This window comes from Myotis yumanensis, unplaced genomic scaffold (assembly GCF_028538775.1).
Source record: "Myotis yumanensis isolate MYYU_CA2020_CCGP unplaced genomic scaffold, mMyoYum1.0.hap1 SCAF_7, whole genome shotgun sequence".
Classification (NCBI taxonomy): Eukaryota; Metazoa; Chordata; class Mammalia; order Chiroptera; family Vespertilionidae; genus Myotis; species Myotis yumanensis.
The window spans coordinates 81,984,189-82,003,031 of NW_027223758.1; the positions used below are offsets into that span (position 1 = coordinate 81,984,189).

The 18,843-nt window shown below is 49.4% G+C and overlaps 1 protein-coding gene across 2 annotated transcripts in view; it reads right to left on the minus strand.

Moving 5' to 3' along the window:
• Positions 1 to 2,307: 2,307 nt before the first annotated feature.
• The window catches only part of LOXHD1 (lipoxygenase homology PLAT domains 1), a 100,586-nt gene continuing 84,050 nt past the window's right edge, over positions 2,308 to 18,843 (minus strand). For both annotated transcript variants that reach the window (XM_070421626.1, XM_070421625.1), the window contains 4 exons: positions 16,541 to 16,711; positions 10,175 to 10,307; positions 7,986 to 8,144; positions 2,308 to 2,788 (listed from right to left, as the gene is read on the minus strand). In XM_070421626.1, the coding sequence (XP_070277727.1) occupies positions 2,308 to 2,788; positions 7,986 to 8,144; positions 10,175 to 10,307; positions 16,541 to 16,711 (944 nt within the window). The remainder of the gene's footprint in view (positions 2,789 to 7,985; positions 8,145 to 10,174; positions 10,308 to 16,540; positions 16,712 to 18,843) is intronic.

The following is an 18,843-nucleotide window of genomic DNA, read 5'->3' on the forward strand; positions in this document are numbered from 1 at the left end:
CCCACCTCATCAGATTCATAACGTATCTGAACTGGCTGAGTTGACTTCTTTCAATATCTTGGAAGGAAAGGGTTCCTCAGCGGGAGCTGAGGAAATAATAACGGCAGGCTTTTGTTTAACCTACTTAAGAGTAAGAGTGTTTTTTAGACTGCGGTGCAACAGTTTGTATGTAAATAGCTCGTGCTAATTGCAAACGAGTTTTTTAATCTTTTCTTTGATGTAGACCCCTGGAGACACTTATTTGGAAATACTTGGTTAGCAGTTACTCGAAAGCAATACAATCAAGGTTCTTTCCAAATAGTCTTTCATGTAGACTTATCTCTAAATCCGGTGAGGAAAAAACGGAGCTGATCTAAAACCTGTCACTCAGAAGCCATCCTTATAGGGAAGACCTTTCAGCCAAGGGCAGCAGCTATCGGTGGGGGGCGATGGGTGGTGAGGAGCGGCAAGCAGAGGGAACAGCCCCAGCAGTGGCACAGCAGCGGACAGTGTGCGGCATCGCTGGGCGTGGAGCTGTGGGCAACTTGCCTGCGATGGAAATGGCCCAGGTCCCAGGAACTTGGGAACCAGCTGGGTGGGGGGCGGGGTCTCAGATCTGAAATAAGGAGACAGAGTGGAGGGGGGACAGGACTGAGAAAGAACTCACACAAGTGAAGTGAGAGGAAGGATCCAAACACCTGCCAGTCCAGAAAGAGACACCGCCCATAGCGCACTCAGGGGTCTACTCGTGATATTTTGGAATTTATATTGGAGCCAGGGATTCAAATGACAGAATTGAGATGGACTTTGTGACTTACAGTGGTTAGTGGACTTTTTACAACCAAAGAGAGTCCAGAAGAGTTGTGAGGCTTGCCTGAGACAGAGGAGGAACCAGCTCACAGAAAAAGGTACGATAAAGCTGTTTAACGGCTACTTCTCCCCAGCCCAGCACAGCCCTCTGGAGTCCTGCTTGTTTAACACTATGGACACACTCACTCCTCAGTGCAAGTGCTGGGTTAAACCTGACTGCATATTAACTCATTTAGCCCTCATAATAGCTGACCAGGTAAGTACTATCATCCTCCCCATTTCACAGATAAGGAAACTGAGACCTGAGAGAGGACATAACGGGCCCAAGCTCTCCCAGCAGGTGAGAGATGCAGCTGGGGCCTGCCTACCAGCCTGTGCTTTTAACCCTGGATGCTCTCCAGAGCCCCTTGACTTCCCGGAACCTGCCTCGGAGTCAGTTAGCCTTGCTAAGAATTTATACCTGTGTGGGGAGGGCACAGGGGGTGCAGCAGGGCAGCGGAAACCATTACTGGGGTGCCCTCCTATCGGACTGTAGGAAAATCAGAAGTGGGGCACTCAGTTCCACTGCACTCTTGCTGTGTGATGTCCAACCCCTATGTGACTGTCAGTCATGGAGTGTGTGTGTGGGGAATGAGCACGTGTACATGAGTGTGCGGTTCTCCTGCTGCCTCTTAAAGGTCATGACCCCCTGGAGGGCAGCTCTCAGTCCACATTGCCCACACCGAGCCCGAGGCAGCAGGTGCTAAATAATCCAAGGCCCCTCCCTGTTCCCCTCCCAGCGGAATGCAGCAGCGACAGGCTGTTCCAGGCTCCGACCCATCACCTTCTGCTCAGGCCTCAGCTGTGCTATCACAGCCCAGGGCAGCCAGCGGGCACTTGGCAATGGTTCTCTGGGAAGTGATGGAAAGAATCACGGACCTTTCACAGGCTCATAAATCCCCCACCCCCACGCCCAGCCCGCCGGGAAAAATACTTCCTCCTGATGGTTTTCTCCATTTGCACGAGGTTTATTGAAACTGGGAAAAGGGTCCATTTTCAGTGAGCAGATGTCAAGATGCATTCTTTGTGGGGTGTGGTTGGTAATAATTTAATTAGCCCAGCTTTTTTAGGGGAAAGTGTTAATTAGTTTTTTTTATTAAAATACACCATCTTCTTCCCCACTTCTGTCCTCTGGGTGAAGCCCAGTTTCCCATCTGCACCCCCAGCAGTGTCAGCCTGGCCACCGCTATTATTGGAAAAGAAAATGCAGTTATTTCCGTGCAGCCACGGCTGGGGACGCATGTTGATGGTTCCTGTAGGTCCCAGAGACTGGGGAGGGGCAGGGCCCTCCAAGAAGTCACCCCGCGTGTCCCCTGAAGGACCCCGATGTTCTGGCCCACAGAGGCACATGTCACCTTCTGGGCCCCAGTCCCAGCTCCACAGGGCTCCGGGGAAAGTCTGCCGGAAGCCATGGTGAGGGGTAGGACGGTGTGGTTGGGAGCAGCTGGGTGAGAAGCTGGAAGGAAGACCTCCAGCCCCTCAGACAGCAGGGAAGAGGTCTCGCCAGGTGAGCCCGTCTCCCCGCTTCTTGTCCAGCCACCGGCCGCAGCTGAAGATGGTGGCCACGCCCGAGCTGGTGTTGGTGACCTCCACCTTGTCCACCAGCCAGCCTGAGTAGTAGCCGCTGCTGTCGTGCTCCACGCGCACCTTGCGCAGCTCGCCCAGGTCCAGCGTCTCCAGGAAGAAGTGGTCGGTGCTGCCCCGCTCGAAGAGGTTGCGCATTTTCCGCTTCAGCTCCCGCTTGCCCGTGTCCCCGTTCGAGCCGAAGATGGTCACAAAGACGTTGGCGTCCGTGCCCGCCCCGGGCTCGTAGCCCGTCGTCACGATGACCTCGTACTTGACCGGCACCAGGCTCTGGACCTTGCTGGCAAAGCTCTCGGTCGTCTTGGTGACTTCGAATACCTTGAAGTACTTCCTCTTCCTCTTCAGGGGGATGAGGGTGTCACAGTTAAAGAAGTACCTGCGGGCGGGAGGGGAAGCTCAGTAGACATCAGCCGGGCCCACACCCTCCCAGGACCCTTGTAGCTCCATAGATGACTCCTTCCCAAGGGACAGAATACTGGGCCAGAAATGTCTGCATTAAAGCATGAGGATTGAGTCTTGTTTATCTTAACATCCAGAGTGCTCTCCACCCATCCAGCTGTCTCTCTTTTTTTTTTTATTCTCCTTTTATGTTTCCCCTCACACTCCCTAACTGATCCACCAGCCAGTTCCAATGAGCTGCTCTGTAACATAGAACCAGAACCAACCCACCTGGAAAAGTAGGCAGGGTTCACTCTCTGCCCGGCTGTCCGTTGGTCCAAGTCACCACTGCCTGCCGCCTGGACACATCAGCCTCCCCACCCCTCTCCCTGTTTCTCGTTCCCCACGGTCAGTTCTCTACACAGCAGCCCAGTGACCCCGTGGAGATATAAGCCCGAGAATGCCATTCCTCAGCTCAGAAGCCCCCAATGGCTTCCCAGGTTTTGCAAAAATCACCACCTTTCAAAGGCCTGCAAGACCCTCTTGATCTGACCCTCCTTCTGCTGTGGACCTTCCCGACCCGTCACCTGCTCTTCTCCTCTAAGCTCACTCCACCCCAGCCATGCTGAGCCCCTCCCTCCCTCAAAGGGAATGAATGTTTCACCCGATGTCACTGTCAGAGGCAGTTGCAGGGTTCAGAGTGACTACCCCAGCCAAAGCCAAATGGAATCATGGCTCTAGAATGTGCTCCCAAATCCCTCTCAGTTGGCTGAGTTCAAGAGTGTGTGTATGTGTGTGTGTGTGTGTGTGTGTGTGTGTGTGTACAAGCTTTTGGCCGCAAGGTTCTTGGGTTAAGAGAAAGTCCCCCATTGAAGAAGCTACCATAATTAGAAGCAAGTTCAGGGCCAAGAGCAACTTCTTGGAACAAAAAGTCCCCTCCCTAATGCCATTCCAACCCCACAGCTCCCCAGTTTTGGCAATGAGTCCAGTGATTACCAAGAAGAAAGTCAGAGGGCACAGCAGAAAAACAGTGCATAGGTGTAAGGGGGGCTGGAGTCTGCCTCAGTGCTGTCACCTGTGTGACCTTGGGCAGGTCAGACCCCTACCCAGACCTTGATTTTCCCATTGGCAATGCTAGAGGCTTCGATTGAACTGCTATGGATTCTTCCCACTCCAAACTACCACTTTTTTTATTATTATTATTATTATTATTATTATTATTATTATTTTAGGTTAACTCTTATTTTCTTATTAATTTTTATTTATTTTTTAATACCTTTTATTGGTTTGAGAGGGGGAGAGAGAGAGAGAGAGAGAGAGAGAGAGAGAGAGAGAGAGAGAAACATTGATCATTTGCTTCCCACCCATACATGCCTCAACCTGGGATCGAACCTGCAACCCTAGGTATTGTGTTCGGACTGGGAATCAAACTCGCAACCTTTTGGTGTCCAGAACGATGCTGCAGCCAACTGAGCCACCCAGGTAGGGCGAAAATCAAACCCATTTTAGGTGAAAATCCAGAACAGCAAAAAGACTTGGTTTTCTACAAACTTACTAAATGCCAGGGTTTTGCATTCTTGCATCTCATTAACTCCCACAGCAGCCCTGAGTTGTAGGCATCATCCCCTCATTTCACAGAGGGGAAACTAAGGCCTTGGGAAGAGAAATCACTGCTCAAGGTGACGCAGAACCGGGGCCCCCAGCCAGCCTGCCTGGCCGCTGAAGGGCCCGCTATTGACAGATACTTCGCAGGACATACTTATTCTGCTCGGAGTTCTGTCCTCCCCCAGTTTATCTGGAAAAATCTAGATTGTTGTTACAAAGTGCACTTTCTTAGTGGGGGAGACACTTGCATTCTTTGTTTGAAAATTCCTTTAAAATGTATTTCTTTATGCATATGCTCACTAATATACATGATTATATATAAACGCACAGATCGTGTGATCATATGCATGTTTTTCTAAATTCACTCCTTTTCTTTTCCTTTTTGCTTGGCGGTAGCTCCTTTTTTCTCCCTCATTTCCATGTCAGCATCCCACGGTCACCTCAGATAACCCGTCACAATGGCAAGTGGATCTTGCCCAATTCCCCTCCATTTCACCAACCCTGCCCCCGCCCCCCCACCCCACACACACACACACTCAGGACGTCCGTGTTCCATGTACAAAATGGCATCAGGCAATATGTGTTTTTCCATATCTTGCTTTCCTCACTCAACAGTCCTTCCTGGGACTTGCTCCAAGTCATCTGGTACATATTTAATTCATAATTTTTAATGGCTGAAAACTCTTCCCTGGTGTAGCTATCAGGAGATGTTTTCTAATAGACGTAATTGTAAGCTCACCAAGCCGCGGGACCTCAGGGTTTTGTGGGATCAAGACTAGCTGGGGAAGGACGCGAGCCAGGTTGTTCCCGCTGGAAGGAGTCACCGGTAAGAGTAAAGGCAAGAGCAGAGAATAGCAAACACAAAAGTAACTGAATACATGAAAAAACATGTGGACTAGGATCACACTTCCTGGAACAGTGTGTCTGTGAGATGTTAGGAAAATGCCAGAAAGAACCAACCGGTCACCAAAGGCTCATGATGGCCTCCTCGGATGGGTAGGGCTTTGGGGAATCTTTACTTTCTTTTACACACTTTCTTTGTGTTATTTGAATTTTCACAATGATTATGCATTGCAGATGATATTGGGATAGGAGAATGAAGCTGTTTCTGGTCTTGAAAAAAAGAAACACAAGCCTCTCTGTGTGTCCTTCCCCCGGAATCCTGACAAAGAAAAGCTGGTCAAAAGGAACTCATGTTGCCACAGAGGAGCCAGAACTGGGAAAGGTTGGGAGATGGAAATTTGACATTATCATGTTCATAAGAGCTTGAGATTAAATTTACGCGCAATTCATGGGAAACCAAATATTACGGTGAATGTGGTGGTTGGGAAGGAACTGTGGAAGCATATCAGGGCTAGGTAGTGGCTTTTATAATGGCAGCAAGCCAGTACATGCTAGACCAGTGGCATGCCAATCATCACAATGACTAAACATGCCTGCACAGACCCCCTTCTGGATGGAGTGACATTTGTGGGGGTGAAAGGCTATCTTCCAGCAGCAACACAGGCCTGAGACCTGTACAGGCCCTGGGCTAGAGCGGGACTTCTGAGAGCCCCAGGTTGCACCCGGCATCCTTCCCTACCTCCTGAATCTAGAGAGCATCAGCTCGTCTCCCAAAGAGGCTGAGGCACAGAGAGCTGATGGGTTATTGCCTGAGGCCTCCCAGCTGATATCTGGGGGTCTGGACACCCGGCACCCTCTTCCCGTTGGGAAGAGCCCTGCCCTGAGGACATCCCTTTCTCCCCATCCAACCTGAGGACAAACGGACAAAAGGCCACCCTCTTGAGGGTGAAGGAAAAGAGGCTTCCCTGGGAGTGGAGGCTTCTTTGCATTGGATGAGAAACCCCACAGCTCAGCCCCAGGACAGTGGGACGGGAAGTTCATGGGCTGGGCCTTCGCTTCCCCTCCTCCCAAGACCGGAAGGTCTGGGTAGTGCTGAGGTCTCTGGCTGCCTCTCGTTCACAGTGTCCATTTAGAGCTAACTCCAGTGATGACTATTTTATTTCATTATTGTACCAAGAAGCAGCGTTTTGTGTGTTTATGTTGGGGGTTTGCAGAGGAGCAGAGCAGCAGCCGTGTTCCCTGTGGCGGGGAGGCAGTCACTGGCTGCAGGAGGAGCTCTGCGCTGACCCTGGCTTGCTGGTGAGCCAGTGACCCTTCAGGGCCCTCTGCCCCAGCTCCAAGTCCTCCCTGTGCTGTTCCCAGCAGCCATGCCCCGCGACTCCGCCAGGACCTACAACTCCCCAGCTGCCCTTCTCTAGCAGAGCAACAAGAGTATTGTAGCCCCAAGGGAAGCTGCGATGGCCTGAACTGTATCCCCTCAAACTCACATGCTGAAGCCAGAATCCCCAGTGTGGTGGTGTTTGAAGATGGGGCCTTTGGGAGATAATTAGGCTTAGATAAGTTCATGAGGGTGGGGGCCCCAAGATGGGATTAGCGCCCCTAAAAGAAGAGAGACACCAAGGCTCACTCTCTTTCTCTGCTAAGTGAGGACACAGCAAGCCAGGAGGAGAGGCCTCATCAGAACCCAAACCACACTGGCACCCTGGCCTCGGACTTCCGGCCTCCAGACGGGGAGCAGCCGCCCAGTCCTAAGTACTTTGGTAAGACAGCCTGAGCTGGGTAAGACAGAAACCCAGAGGTCAGACCCTTCCCTGCCAGTTCCCAAAGGAGGGGCTTGTCAGAGGGGGCCGATGCCCGGGGTCTACAGGCCACAGGTTGAGCATGGACAGACATTGTTTGAGGAGCTTGGGCTCCTGAAGGCTGGAGCCTGCAGCTGAGGGGCCTGCCTGGGTCCCGCAGGCCTGCATCTGGCTGCTTCTGTCTGCTGTGCTTACCATGAAAGGTGTGGCCTGGGCAGGACAAGCCCCCAAAGTCTACACCAAGTCCTAAGGGGCGGCTCTCACTCACTCCTCAGGCCCACCCTCCCTGAGGCAAGCACGGCCCTCAGCTTCCTCTCCCTCCTCCCTGGTTCCTTTGCAGTGTCTTCCCTGCCTTCCAGACCTCAGGCTCTTTTCTGGCTTCCAATGTGGTTCCCAAGTGGTTTTAATTAGACAAACTGATAACTGTGGACGGTTACCCAGGAAACGGAGACTCTTAATCCTCCAAAAATGCCTAAGTCCCCAGGAAGGCCCTGCCTGGTGGGGGGAAGGCAAAGCTCTTTATTGAGGGTCCTAGGAGGCAGGTGGGTACGGTGTTACCCCAGCTGCCTCTGGCCCAGGGCCCTGCCCACATGGATGGCGGCCTTTCACTACGACCGTGGAAGGAGCAGGCTTCAAAGCTGTGTTTCTTTGTCATTATACAGTGATGGGAGGGAGGGGAAGGAATGTCTCTGCTGTCTGGCACTGTCTGACTTGCTCAGCGTTAGTTCTTCCAAAGCATCGATGGGATAAAAGGCTGAGCACCTAAGGGCATCTGGCCTAGTCCCCAGCCCCTGGGGCGGGCCTCTGGTTCAGATAGATTCGGTCCAGTACACCTGCCTCTGCCCTTCCTGCCTCCTGAATGAGGTGACACCTCCCTGACTGTGCTGTCTTCCCCATGGCCCAGCCTCAGGCTCCCGCTGGGGGCGAGGGCGGGCGGAACACACTTACACGTTGCCGTACTCCATCTCGGTGATGGTGATGGTCTTGACGTGCCACAGCAGCTCTCTCTTGGGGATGAACCGCTCCTCCCTGGCAAGGTGGCCCACGCAGATGGCAGCAAGGTCCCCCAAGTAGACGCTGTCAAACTCAAATGTGTCTGTGGTCCCCCTGCAGGACATAAAGATGTGGCCAATGAGAGCTACCCGTGCCCACTGACAGAAGGAAGCATTTATTGAGTACCAACTGTATTCTAGGCCAGTGATGGCGAACCTTTTGAGCTCGGCGTGTCAGCATTTTGAAAAACCCTAACTTAAATCTGGTGCCCGAAATTTTTTGATATTTGCAACCATAGTAAAACAAAGACTTATATTTTTTATATTTATTTTATATATTTAAATGCCATTTAACAAAGAAAAATCAACCAAAAAGATGAGTTCGTGTGTCACCTCTGACACACGTGTCATAGGTTCGCCATCACTGTTCTAGGCTCTGGTCTGAGGAACAGGAACAGAATGGCAAGAGCTGATGTCAGGTCTTCATCCCTTGAGGGGTTCAGACTAAGGTTGGAAGAAGACAATCACCACCATTAAAAAGTCCTACCTGCTGCCGGGCCTCAGTACCAGTGGAGGCAACAACGCATGGAGTTGAGAGCAGGTGAGGCCCTGGGCCCTGGGCGTTGGCCAGAGAAGGTGATGGGATGAGAGAGGGAGGAAAGTGTCCTCTGATGTGGACCCAAATTGGCAAAGCCATGGGATGGGAAGAGTGGGGTGGGGAGGTGCAGACATTTCTGGGGGGAGTGCTGGGTTGGCTGCAGGCTGGGTCCAGTGAGGAAAATGCAATGGAAAGGAGGTGAGAGACGCCTGGCCAGCATGGCTCAATGGTTGAGAGTGGTTCAATTCCCAGTCAGGGCACATGCCCAGGTTGCAGGCTCGATCTCCATTGTGGGGTGTGCAGGAGGCAGCTGATCAATGATTCTCTCTCATCATTGACGTTTCTCTCTCTCTCTCTCTCTCTCTCTCTCTCTCTCTCTCTCCTCTCTGAAATCAATAAAAAAAAGAAAAAAAAAAGAAAGGAGGTGAAATGCAGCAGTCTGTGGTCTGTAAGTGCCAATCAGAGTTCAGACTTTGTCCTGACCTAGAGGGAGTTTAAATAAAAGGCAGGTGGGTTATGGGAGGGAGAGACTTTATTGAAGCAATTTTGGAGAGAGTGAGGAGATGAAGTGGGCATCTGAGCAGCTCAGAGGCGCCTCTGATGCGGGGAGGAGGTGAGATTCTCCAGGCTGTGTCTGCCAACAGGGAGCTGTGAATGGAGGCCCCTTTATATGAGACCCAATTTTGGTTTTCCTATAAAGAACCTTAGAGGCTGTCCCTTCCCTTCCTCCTTCTAAACAGAACTTAATTCTATGCTGTCTTCCATGCTTCTTCTGCAATTGTACGGCTGGAAGTCCTCTTCAACTAGACTGTGAGTTCCTTGTCTGTGTGGACAAGGGATAAAAAAAGTCTGCAGTGATTCTGGGTCTTGTTGCACAATCATTAATTAATTAGTTTAATTAATTAACTAGTTGTTGCTGTAGCTTTCTGTTAACTTTTTTTAAGAATTGGCGTATCTTTGATATATAACATTGTGTAGATTTAAGGTGTATAACACATTAATTTGATAACATATATTGTACTATGATTGCCAGGATAGTGATAATTAGTATCTCAATCACATTATGTAATCATCCTTTCTTTTTAGTGGCTGGAACAATTAAGTTCTAGTCTCTTATGGTAGACTCTATTTTTTTAAAATATATTTTTATTGATTTCAGTGAGGGAGAGAGATATAGAAACATCAATAATGAGAGAGAATCATTGATCGGCTACCTCCTGCACGGCCCACAGTGGGGATCGAGCCCACAACCCAGCATATGCCCTGACCCGGAATTGAACTGTGACCTCCTGGTTCAGGGGTTGACGTTCACCCACTGCGCAACACCGGCCAGACTGGCAGACTCTCTTTAAATGACAGTCCCCTCCTAGCTTTTCCTTTATAAACTCCTGTTTCATCCCTAGGAGTCAGCACACAGTAGGTACTCAATAAGCACTTGCAGTTTAAGCCCATGAATATGTTTATGACTCCCAGCAGGGGGGTTCATCCTTGGGGTCCCTCTCTTACCCACCCCACCCCCATGCCCCTGTGGGCACCACTCTTCCTACTTCCTAAAGGCCCGCTGTCTGGAAGAATTTTCCACGAGAAACTCTTTGGATCGGTTCTTCCTGCCCTCCAGGATGAGCCAGACGTTCTCCCTGGTTTCGCCTCCGTTGCCCGTTTCTATGACGATCTCGTAGGCTGCAGTGGAGAAGGTGGGAGAGGGTCAGTAGAGGGGAAGCAGCACCCACCATCAGGGCAGGAGTTTGATGGCTGCTCCCTCCAGGTCCTACATCTGATCTTAGACCCAGTCTGGGGTAGGAGGGGGGCAGGTTAAAATGGCCACAATCGAGGCAGTAAAAATAGAATCTGCCCTGATTTGGGGGGCTAGAATGGTGCTTCCATTTTATTTATAGTAGCAGCCTCTTTGCCTGGGGAACATGGTAGCTGCTGGGCCTGGCTCCCTGACACACAAAGTGAGATCATAGGCAAATAATAGGGAGGAGAAGTGGGGCCCCACTACTGGAAGGGTCTGGAAAGCCCCAGGCAGGCAAGACTCTAGGATCACCTCAACCCTCTCCAGCAAGTAGTCCCACTCCCATCTTGTCTCAGTTTTCACTCCCGTTTCAGCTCAGTCACAGCCCCCCCACTCACTTCCCTCAAGCTTGTCTGCATTCATTCCATTTGTCAGTACTGGGCTGGACTCTGGGTGACACTGGAACACAATCTCTAGCCCCAGACACACAGGCACAGATTATACCATAGGATAAAATGTGAGAGCCCTATGAGAAAGGGCCCAGGTACCGCAAGGCAAGAGGGAAAACCTGCCTCCCTGTTAGTTCTCTCAGCACCTAGGACTTTCTCCCTGGCTCACTCCAACCACTCTGCCTCCCTCTGAGCTGTCCCCAGAGTACTGAGGCAGGCTGCTGACTTAGAGCTCTGCAATGAGGGTTCCCTCTGTCTGCACCGCTCCCCCGCCCATCCATATCGGTTTGGCTCACTCCTTCACCAGCTTCTATTTCAAATGTTACCACCTGCGGTCTGCCCCAACCACCACATCTAAAATTGCAACCTGATTCCCCCACAGCACTCCTGGCTTGCTTTACCTATTATTCTCTTGTGTCCCTATCACCTAGTACCTTCTAACATGCTATGTAATTTACTTATTACTTTATTGTTTATTGAATCCCCCCTCCCACCTGAATGCAAGCTCCCTGAGGGTAAGGGTCTTCATTGTGCTCACTGATGGGCCCCACATGCCCAGAACAGCGCCCAGCACAGAGACATTCAGTAAATATGTGATGAGCAAGTGAATGAATGATTGGGCTAATCACAGGACTCTTTGTGAAGGAGGTGGCATTTCACCTTGGGCTTGAAGAAGAGCCATGACTATGATCAGCAGAAAGTGGAGGAATGTTCTGGGCAGAGGGAGAAGCATGAGAAGATACTGAGGAGTGTGGCAGGAGCTTGAAGTCCACACGATCCAGACCTGATCCCCGGGATCAAGGCCAGGGATGGAGCAGGCACACAGGCAGACACAATAAATATCTGTTCGGAGTGTCCCTATGCATGAAGCTCTTACTGCAGTAAATTAATTGGTGAGGATTTGGGGTTCTGAATCCAAAGGAGATAGCTCTATTTCTGTGCCTTTATCTCAGAGACGTGATGAAGACAATTAAGCGAAGGGATGGCCATGCCTGCTGCTCAGTGTAATGTCCATTCCAGGCCCTCAGCAACATTTTTGCCTTTGTGACTTTTCTCAGGGAGAATCTCTGCTACCTGAAACAGATAGGATGAATCTGAGCAAAGACTCAGGTAGTCCACAACAGGAAGAGACATCCAGAGAGCACTTAACACCTGGAGGAGGGCAGGGCCTGCAGAGCCCAGCCTAGGACAGAGAGAATGTAAAATTGCTGAGTCACTGTCAGGGACTAGAACCCTGACAGGGCAGAGAGTGGTCCCACTTCTCCCAAGATTTTTTTTTCCCATTAGAAGGGGAGGTGTGTTCTGCAAACCAAATGCCTGTGAGTTCAAAGTGGATCCTGGCGTTGGAAAGGAAATGGTTTGGAGCAGGGAGCTCAAGGAACCTCCATGCTCACTGCAATGACCTCAAGGAGGAGATGTGAGAAATGATGCAGATGGAGGGATGTGGACTGTAACTCATTCTTTTCTGAGGGTCCTGAGGGTAAGGGGCGTAAGCGAGGACATTTAGGTAGATTTTTAGAAACAAATGTTGCTGGTAGCATCAATGGTCTTCTGAGAGGAAGTTTCATTCAACATATTTCCACCTTGCCCTCTTTCTCAAGTCATCAGGGGCTTGATAAAATGTGGAGGCCTGACTCTCAACGTTGTTGATAGGCTGCTGGGAGGAAACAGAGGAGACAGAGGAGGATGAGGGACCTGAAAGAGCGGGCAGGTAGCAGGGGTGAGCCCAGTCCAGTAGGGGTCAATGTAAGGCTTACCACAGGGCCAGCAGACCCACAGGACAAGCCCAGGTGGAGAAGGGGAGCCACCATGTGAGTCACCAGCATGAAGGCCCACCAGCAAAGCTACCCTGATCTTAGGAGGCATGAGTGTGGTTCAAGTGGCAGGATAGGAGAGGCGGGCAGACCACCCTTTACATCTTGCATGTGCTCTGGGCCTGGCATCTGCAGAGGGAGATGGACAAGCAATCCAGAATACACATGACATTCCATGTCACGTGAGCAGCTGCTGAATGAACAGGTGTCTGTCTTGAGGAAAGACCTGCAGGGAGTGATGCTGTGGAGGAGTGTCAGGGCAGGACACTGGGCTTCCAGCAGGCACCTGGAACTTTCAGCTTCCTGTCGCCTTCCCTACCTCATGTTGCCAGGAACATTCTCTACACTGGGGAGCTCCTATATGGTGTGGATGAGGCAGAGAGGCCCCTCCGGCCAGTCAGAATTTTCCTTTGGGCAATACTCTCTTCCCTTCCATGGAGGCTATTGAGCTAGAAGGCTGTGGGGTTGGGGTGGCCAGCAGCCATCTTCCCAGAATGCTGAGAAAGAAACCATTGAGAAGAAAGGGGGTTCAGAGACACTGAAACCACTGGGGACACTGAAATCACAGCCTCGAGACAGCCCCACCTCAGACTTCCAAGTTCTGGGAACCAGTACACACCCTTTTTGCTGGAGCCAGCTTAGTGTTGGGGTTCAGACATGTACAACCAAGAGTCCTGGCCACTCCTGAAGTTTTCTGTTTGACCTCACTGGGACTGCCAAAGGATGGAAGCTTCAAGAGCATGACTATGAAGATGGGTTTTCTAACAGAGCCGCCTGGTGAAGCAGTGAATTGCCTATCCCTGGGCAGCTGGCCATCACCAGACTGTTTTTGGGCTGACTGCCCAGGCCTAAGGGCCCCACAAGAGGGGAAATGGAAAATGGTAGCTATAAAGAGGAAAGCATAGATCCTGCTGGAGGATGTCCCAGGCTGAGAGACCTTATTTGCCCTCCCAGGTGTGTGTGAGTTCTTGAGTGCATACATGCATGTACAGATATGCATACATGTATGTGTCCATATGAGCATGTGATCCTGCTATCCACACCTTAATCTGTATCCATTACAATGGAATCTCAGGGGGTAGGACCTGGGCATCAGTATTATTTAAAGATTGCCAGTGGTTTTCAGCTTCAGCTGAACATTAGATCAAATGCAGAGGCACATGCTTGCAGAGGGCTGGGAGCAGCTTCCAGAACTGCTAACAAGAATTGGAGGTGAAGGCAGGGAGCAGGAGGATAAATGATGTGGGGCAATCGATCAGTCTGGAGTGCCAGCCAGGCTCAATACTGACAAGACCTCCTGTGGTGGTTCAGAGTCCTGGGCTAGGAATCAGGTCACCTGGGTGCTAGTAGCTACCCATGGGCCTTAGGCGAGTCACTTCACCTCTGTGGACTTTTGTTTCCCTTACCCGTGAGGGAGAGGTGTGCATTGGCTCGCGGGGAGGGAGGGGGGCTGCGAGGAACTAAGGGCAACATGGGTAGGGAGTGCTTTCTGCATATGAAGCCCTGTTCAAGTACCAGAAGGTGTTTGTTATCACAAGCCCAGTGCCCAGAGGTGCCCCTGAGTCACAGGCACTGAATGTAAGTGCCACAAGGGCAGGGTCTCTGTTTTATTCATTGGTGTGTCCCCAGGACTCAGAATAGGCTGTGGCACTTAGTAGGTGCTCAATAAGCATTTGCCAAATGGTTAAACGAAGGGAGCTGAGAGATGGCTGTTTGGCTCAGGCTGCATCCTTGGTTCCCCTGGGGATGAGCTTCCATCTGAGGACAGAGGTGTGGCTGTCTGTCCCCTGATGGGCAGTGTAAGTGGGTGCCACTCTGTCCTCTGTGCGCTCCTTGTAAAAACATCCATCTTTACAAGGTGTCTCCTGAGCCCTGGGCCCCCGCCTTCCCCTCTCCATTTCATACACATCCTTCCAGAATGAACACATGTGCTGCCTACCCTTTGCAATCTCCCTGACAACCCAAATCCCGCAGGTCTTAGCAGCTGTCAGGCAGGACATGTGTGAGGGAGACTCAGAGATTCTGCTCCAAGCCTCACAAATCTCTCCTGCCCTGAACGCCAGTAGCCTGAGGAGCCTCTGTTGCTCACCTTGGCACTGTGCGAGGGGCTTAAGTGTTCCTATTGCATAAGGGGCTTAAGTTTCTCCTTCTAACAGGATTGTGAGGCTCTAAAGAAAAGGACTGCACCTTCTTCCATTCACTGAGCACTTAACTAACTGCACACCTGTCAGGGCCCAAAGCTGCAGAGGGCTGCAGACATGAGTGATTCAGTCCCTGACTTCCAGGAGCTTATAATTGTGCAGGGACACTGTACAAAGGTTGATGCAAATCAACTAGGAGTCACAGAGCAGTGTGCACCACTCATAGCATCTAAATTAAAACCAAGCACCCAGCAACACCTCATTAAGTGCAATTACAGAAGCTGAGAGTCCACTCTCTAAATTAGTGCAGGAATCTTCATACAGATAACTTGACAAATGGTAGGTTGGCCCTCGTTTGAATGCTCCTAGGAACATCAGTGCTCACTACCTCTCAAAGCAACTAATCTCGTCATTCAGTAGTTTGGATGGCATGACGGAGATGGGTAGGTGCTTCCCACCAAAGATCCATGTTTCCCTTCCTCAGAGTCTTGTTTGCCAGGAAGGGCTGTCCAGCCAAGGACTACATTTCCCAGGTGCCCTTGCATCAACGTGGAGCCACACGACTAATTCTCACCAATAGAAAGTCCAATAAGTCAATGTGTTAGAGAAGGTAGGAAAGTAAGTCTTCTCTTTTCCCTTCTGCTAGAAATGTGAGAGCCACATGTTGAAAATGGCAGAGACACAGATGAGAAGAGCTTGGATCCCTGAACCACAGTGTGGAAGAAAGACTTCCTGCCAAACACCAGCACTGGACTATCACCTGAGTGAAAAATACATTTTGTTGTGTTAAACCACTGAGATTTGGAGTTTATCTGTTCTATAGCTAGTGTTACCTTAATAACTAAGGTTGGAAAATCTTTTCTTTACATGGGCTCTACCTTGGTGAGCCTTTTTTTGCTCTGTTAAACCCAGACACTAGGTGTATTGAAGAAACACCTCCCTGATGGCCATTCCACCTTATGAAGTAATTACTCTTTCCCTTTAAATATCTCCTGAGGAAGGGACCAAAGAGAAAGCAGCTGGTGGAGATGCTGGCTCCCTTCCCACCTCCACCCCCCCCCACACACACACACCCCACACACACCACCCACACATTCTGTTTCCGGGAAGTCTTGATTTGGCAGCTATTGCTACCAGCATCAATGGGAAGGAGCCCATGATCTATATATATAAAAGCCTAAGTGACCATTACAACCTGTCGACTGGTTTCTATGACATGCACTGACCACCAGGGGACAGATGCTCAACACAGGTAGTCAGTGCGCTCCAAAAGCCAACCTCCCACGGCTGGCCAACCTCCTGCAGTCCCTCCCCCTGGATTGGGCGAGACAGCCCTGACTGGCCCTGATCACTGGACAGGTCAAGGGACCCCACTTGTGCATGAATTCGTGCACCAGGCCTCTAGTATAAAAATAAAACAGAGAGAGCTTCTCGCCAAACTTCCTTGCCCAGCCCTCAGGGCAGGGTGAGCTTGTCCCCAGTGGGTTTTCCCTCTACCTAATTAGTCCATGAGATTCAGAGCCATGATCTGGTACCAGTATCTTGGCTGCTTTAGGTTCACCAAACAACATTTAGGGATTTACTTATATACCTCCCCCAAACCTCCCCAACAGTATTTCCTTCATTGGGCAGCTGATTCCCCTCCAGCTGTAAGAGTCTCTTCTTTAGATTTGTCAACACCATTTTCCACCTCCCTCCTAAGCTAATTCTCATTTAGCTGAAGATCTAGCCCAAGCATCACAGCCAGGCTGAGCCCACTGGGATCCCCACATACTGGTCTCCTCCAGCTCATCGTGGATCTCGTTGTTGGCACAGGCAAAGTCGCGGACTGTCTGTCCATCCCCCTCAGTCTTGGAGAGCCAGCAGTCACATTGGAAGGAGAAGATCTCGTCACGGGCGATGTCCTTCACATTCACGTAGCTGAGGTGCCAGCCTGGAAATATCCCTGAGGGAAAGAGATCATGCGGATGGGAGGTGAATGTGCTTTCCCTCCCCTCTGATTTCCACTGCCCCAGCCCTCTGGCTGTGTGGTCCTGGACAAGCTCTCTATCTTCTCTGGGCCTTGTTCTCCTTGTTGATGAAATGAGGGGTTGGGTTAGATGATCTCTGAGGGCTCCTGTGGCATAGAGAGTATAATTCTCTTGAAAGAATCCTTAACTTGGGGGTTCATGAATGCTTAGAGGATTTGTGTATGGGACTGAAACAGTCTATGGGCCCGGAAAAATTGTGCTATAATTATACAGGGGCATTTTGCCAGGGATAGGGCTGATTGTTTTGTCAGATTCACAGTGAGGTCTCTGACCCAAGAAGTAGACCTTTTGGAGTTCATAAAGCTGAAGGATGAATCCTATGACTCCTTGACACCACTATCCACCTCGCTCGCACCCATTATCCTTATAGAGTCCGTTCAGGCATCACCTCCTCCAGCAAGTCTTCCCTACTGTTCTCCCATTGCCTACTCAGCCTGTATCAGGTGTCCTCCTTGCACCTTAGCACCCTGAAGCCATGCCCTGACCACCCTAATTACATGCGTTTCTTCCCCTAGATCATAAGCTTTTGAGAGCAGGGACCAGGTCTTATTTGTTGTTGTTTCCCCAATGTCAGCATAGCAACTGGCATGTAGTAGTTGCTTAATTAATGCCAAATGAGTATTTTATGATTTTGAGAACATTTGCTGTTTGACAATCAGAGGACGGGGTCAGAAACAGATATTTCTGTAGAGTACGTTGCTAAACCTGACACATCTTTCCCTAATATTAAATAATCAGCTGTTTCTGTTGTAATTGGCAGGCATTCCTTTAGAAGTGTTCCTCAAATTATAGCCATCACATATGAAACTATGTGTATTTGCTCTGTGAGCTGCATGCTATCTGCACTGTGCATTGGTTCAGTTACCCTTCAGCGTCCTTGAGAACTCAAAAGCTAATGGACCACATGTGGGGAGAAATTCCAGTGGTGTAACAGGTTATGATGATAATGATTTCTGAGTTCCTTTATATATCTATGAATTCATATTATCCAAAAGAAAACATATAAAGTCATTTTGTGGTTGAAAAAATTCCTCCTTTCAGGAGAGTTTTCATTTCAGAGGAAGCAAGACAGAGCAAGATGAATTATAAAATCAACACTCTTGTGTTATAATTTGTTCTGTATTATAAGAGCTATCTGGTAACTGGAATTAAGGAGAAGATTTAATCGTTTATCTTGATTTTCCTCTATAAACTATATTTTATAGTAACCAAATAGCCTGAGAGATAATTTTCATTAATGGAATTCTAGCTGATAAGTGGATAAGAAGTGACAATTAGGAGAAAATCATCATTTATAACGCTAATAGATCATCACTGGATGAAGCCATGAGATGAAAACTTATGGGGGAACTTTACCATGGAGTAATCAGGCTGACAGTCCCTGGGTCCTATTGTATGTGGGTGTCAATAAGAGTGGGTCTGCTGTGATGTAACATGAAGTACACAGGTCCCATTTTAAAGTCATTCTGATACCACCTATAAAGTATTCTTGCCAAAAAAAGTTGAACCTGAATCTAATCAAGCCTTGAGAGCTGGCTTCCAGGTCATAGAAAATATGGGGGGAAAAGAGGCAGCAACACCACCAAGAAGCAAACAGATAGGGTCCAGAATGTGGGAATTCTATAGCTCATTGGACCCCATTCCTTCAACAAGTTAATGGCATAGAAATATAAAGGGTGTAGACACTGGTCTGCATTAAGAGATTAAGGAGACATAACAACTAAATGTAGTGTATGGACCTTGTTTGCATAAAGATTCAAATAAAATCAAAAGTACAGAGACATTTTTATGCTATTAAGAAAATTTGTATATGGAATGAAAATTGGATATCACAAAAATCATTGTTAAGTGTAATAACAGCATTGTGATTTCATAAGAAAATATGAAACATACTAAAAAGAGAAACATACTAAATAGTATGTTTGGGATGAAATGACATGAGATTTAGAATTTTATTTTATATCTTGCAGCAACTAAAAAAAAAACGAAGAAAAAAATAAAAAGGGTAAAGCAGGCATGACAAATTATAATTGTTGAATCTATGTGA